At 44.2% G+C, this 2,015-nt stretch overlaps 1 protein-coding gene across 1 annotated transcript in view; it reads right to left on the reverse strand.

The window, feature by feature from the left end:
* Positions 1–591: 591 nt before the first annotated feature.
* Positions 592–2,015, reverse strand: part of LOC107678886 (speckle-type POZ protein-like) — a 35,004-nt gene continuing 33,580 nt past the window's right edge. Inside the window, exon 8 of the mRNA XM_016474308.1 lies at positions 592–1,704. Within this exon, the coding sequence (XP_016329794.1) occupies positions 1,560–1,704 (145 nt within the window). The 3' untranslated portion in view covers positions 592–1,559. The remainder of the gene's footprint in view (positions 1,705–2,015) is intronic.

Genomic DNA, 2,015 nt, shown 5'->3' on the forward strand with positions numbered 1-2,015 from the left:
GGTGAGTAATCCCAAACCAATGGCGCTGTCTCAAACTATACCTACCTCTTCCGGTTTGTCTGATTTGTCGTTGTTTTCTGACTTGTTCATTTGTTTTCGGATTTGTCATTGTGTTTTCTGACTTATTTTGTTTTCGAATTTGTCATTGTGTTTTCTGACTTGTTATAATGTTTTCTGAATTGTTGTTGTGCTTTCTGAATTGTTATTTTGTTTTTTAGACTTGCATTTGCATTTGTAATTTGTTATTTTGTTTTCAGAATTGTGATTTGTTTTGCACTTCTCGGCCACCGTAAAGCCACATATGAAATTATTTTTATGGAACCAAAAACCTTGTATGCTGTCAGTTGGACAGGCTTTTTTTTTAATTACAAAAAAGAAAAAGAAAAAAAAAAGACAATTCTCATTCTCTGTTTCAGCAAGAGCTCCAGATTTGTCTAATCCACGACTGTGAGCAAATATAAAGAGAGAATGGTATCAGCAGAGAGCAGGATAACCACTAAGATATGCCTGTAACACAAACACGTTGTGCCTGTTACAAAACAAAAAGAAAAACACAAATGCAGACAGGTTTGTTTTTTCTGCTTTTTTTTCCATACAGAAAGCCTGGATTCAAATACACAAGTGCTACAAGGAGGAAAAATCCCAAATGAACATCACAAGGAAAAATACAAATAAAAAAAAAATCAATAAGCATTTCCCCATTTTTACACTCCTCATTGGATTTGTCAATTTATTCGCCCAGTAAAATGAGACCAAACCAAGACCATCTGAACTACTCCATTTGGAAGCCAGGTTAGCTTGTGGGTCATAAGTCAAAGTTCATGGCAAGTTCTCTGTTTACATTTCTCACGAAACAGTGGACAGTTCTGGACAAAGCTGTTTGTTGTCACACAGGATTCATAAAATCACACAGGAATCTACTGAACGCTGATGTCGTCATTACGAAGACACATGCTACCTATTGACGAGTTCAACAATAACAGAGTTTGTCCTCTATTCCTTTTCAGAGAAAAATCCCTCCATCCATGACTGTAAAGGGGAATGTCTATCGGCCGATCACAGTTTTAAAGGAGGGATGAAGCGGAGATGGAGAACCGGTTCACACAGTGAAGGAGAGCACACAGTAGTGCCAGTGGAAAGAGTAATGTAAACAGTCCAGCCTTAATCCAACCAACCAAAAGCTCAACCTTGATCCATCCGCCCACGCTCAAGAATCCTTGGTCCAACAGAATCACAGAAACTCTGGGATAGATGGCCGGACTAGTGCAGAGATTGGCCACGTTTTTGGGCAGGGTTCAACCTGTGGCAGTCTCCACTCTCCCCAACACTGAGAAACCCGATGGTAGGGCAGCAACAAAGAGGGTCCTCTGTGCTGGAGGGGTCTGTCTGGATAACGTGAAAGGAGGGGCAGGTCAAGAGCTGGTTTAGGCATCTAAAGGGACAGAGCTTGGTGGGGGGGGAGAGAGGATGTAAATCTAAAATAGCGCTTCCCCAGCCCTTTTGTAGGCAGTTGTGTGAGTGTGTGTAGTGTGCGGGTTAGGTAATGGTAAGGGACAGCACTAAGATTGTTTGAGGCGTTTGCGAGGAGGGCCCAGGAAAGGGCACTGGGCGGAGGCCAGAGAACGATACGCCTCAGCAACCAGGTGAGGATGGGACGCCACCATTGACTTCCACCCTGAGGTCTCCATCACATCGGACGCATGGCTAGGAGGGAGAGAAAGAAAGAGAGAAACATTGAGAGCACAATCCTCTTCGCTGAGCTCAGCACCCCGAGGGCACTCGCACTGCACTATCACTCACACCAAAAAATGGCCTTTAACGACATTTACCCGGAGTGTGTTTGTGTGTGAGACGCTGACCTCCCCCTAACCCCACTATACTGTTGCCCCCAAACACTTGGCATTAATTGCAGCACTTGCTCACAGTGTCGACAGCAGGCCTTGCGGGCAGATGCCCGTTCCACTTTCCCCAACGCTAAAAGGTCAACGCATGGTCAGGTCAGCCATCCACAAAGA

Source organism: Sinocyclocheilus anshuiensis, unplaced genomic scaffold, assembly GCF_001515605.1.
Source record: "Sinocyclocheilus anshuiensis isolate Anshui unplaced genomic scaffold, SAMN03320099.WGS_v1.1 scaffold1800, whole genome shotgun sequence".
In the NCBI taxonomy this organism is placed as follows: Eukaryota; Metazoa; Chordata; class Actinopteri; order Cypriniformes; family Cyprinidae; genus Sinocyclocheilus; species Sinocyclocheilus anshuiensis.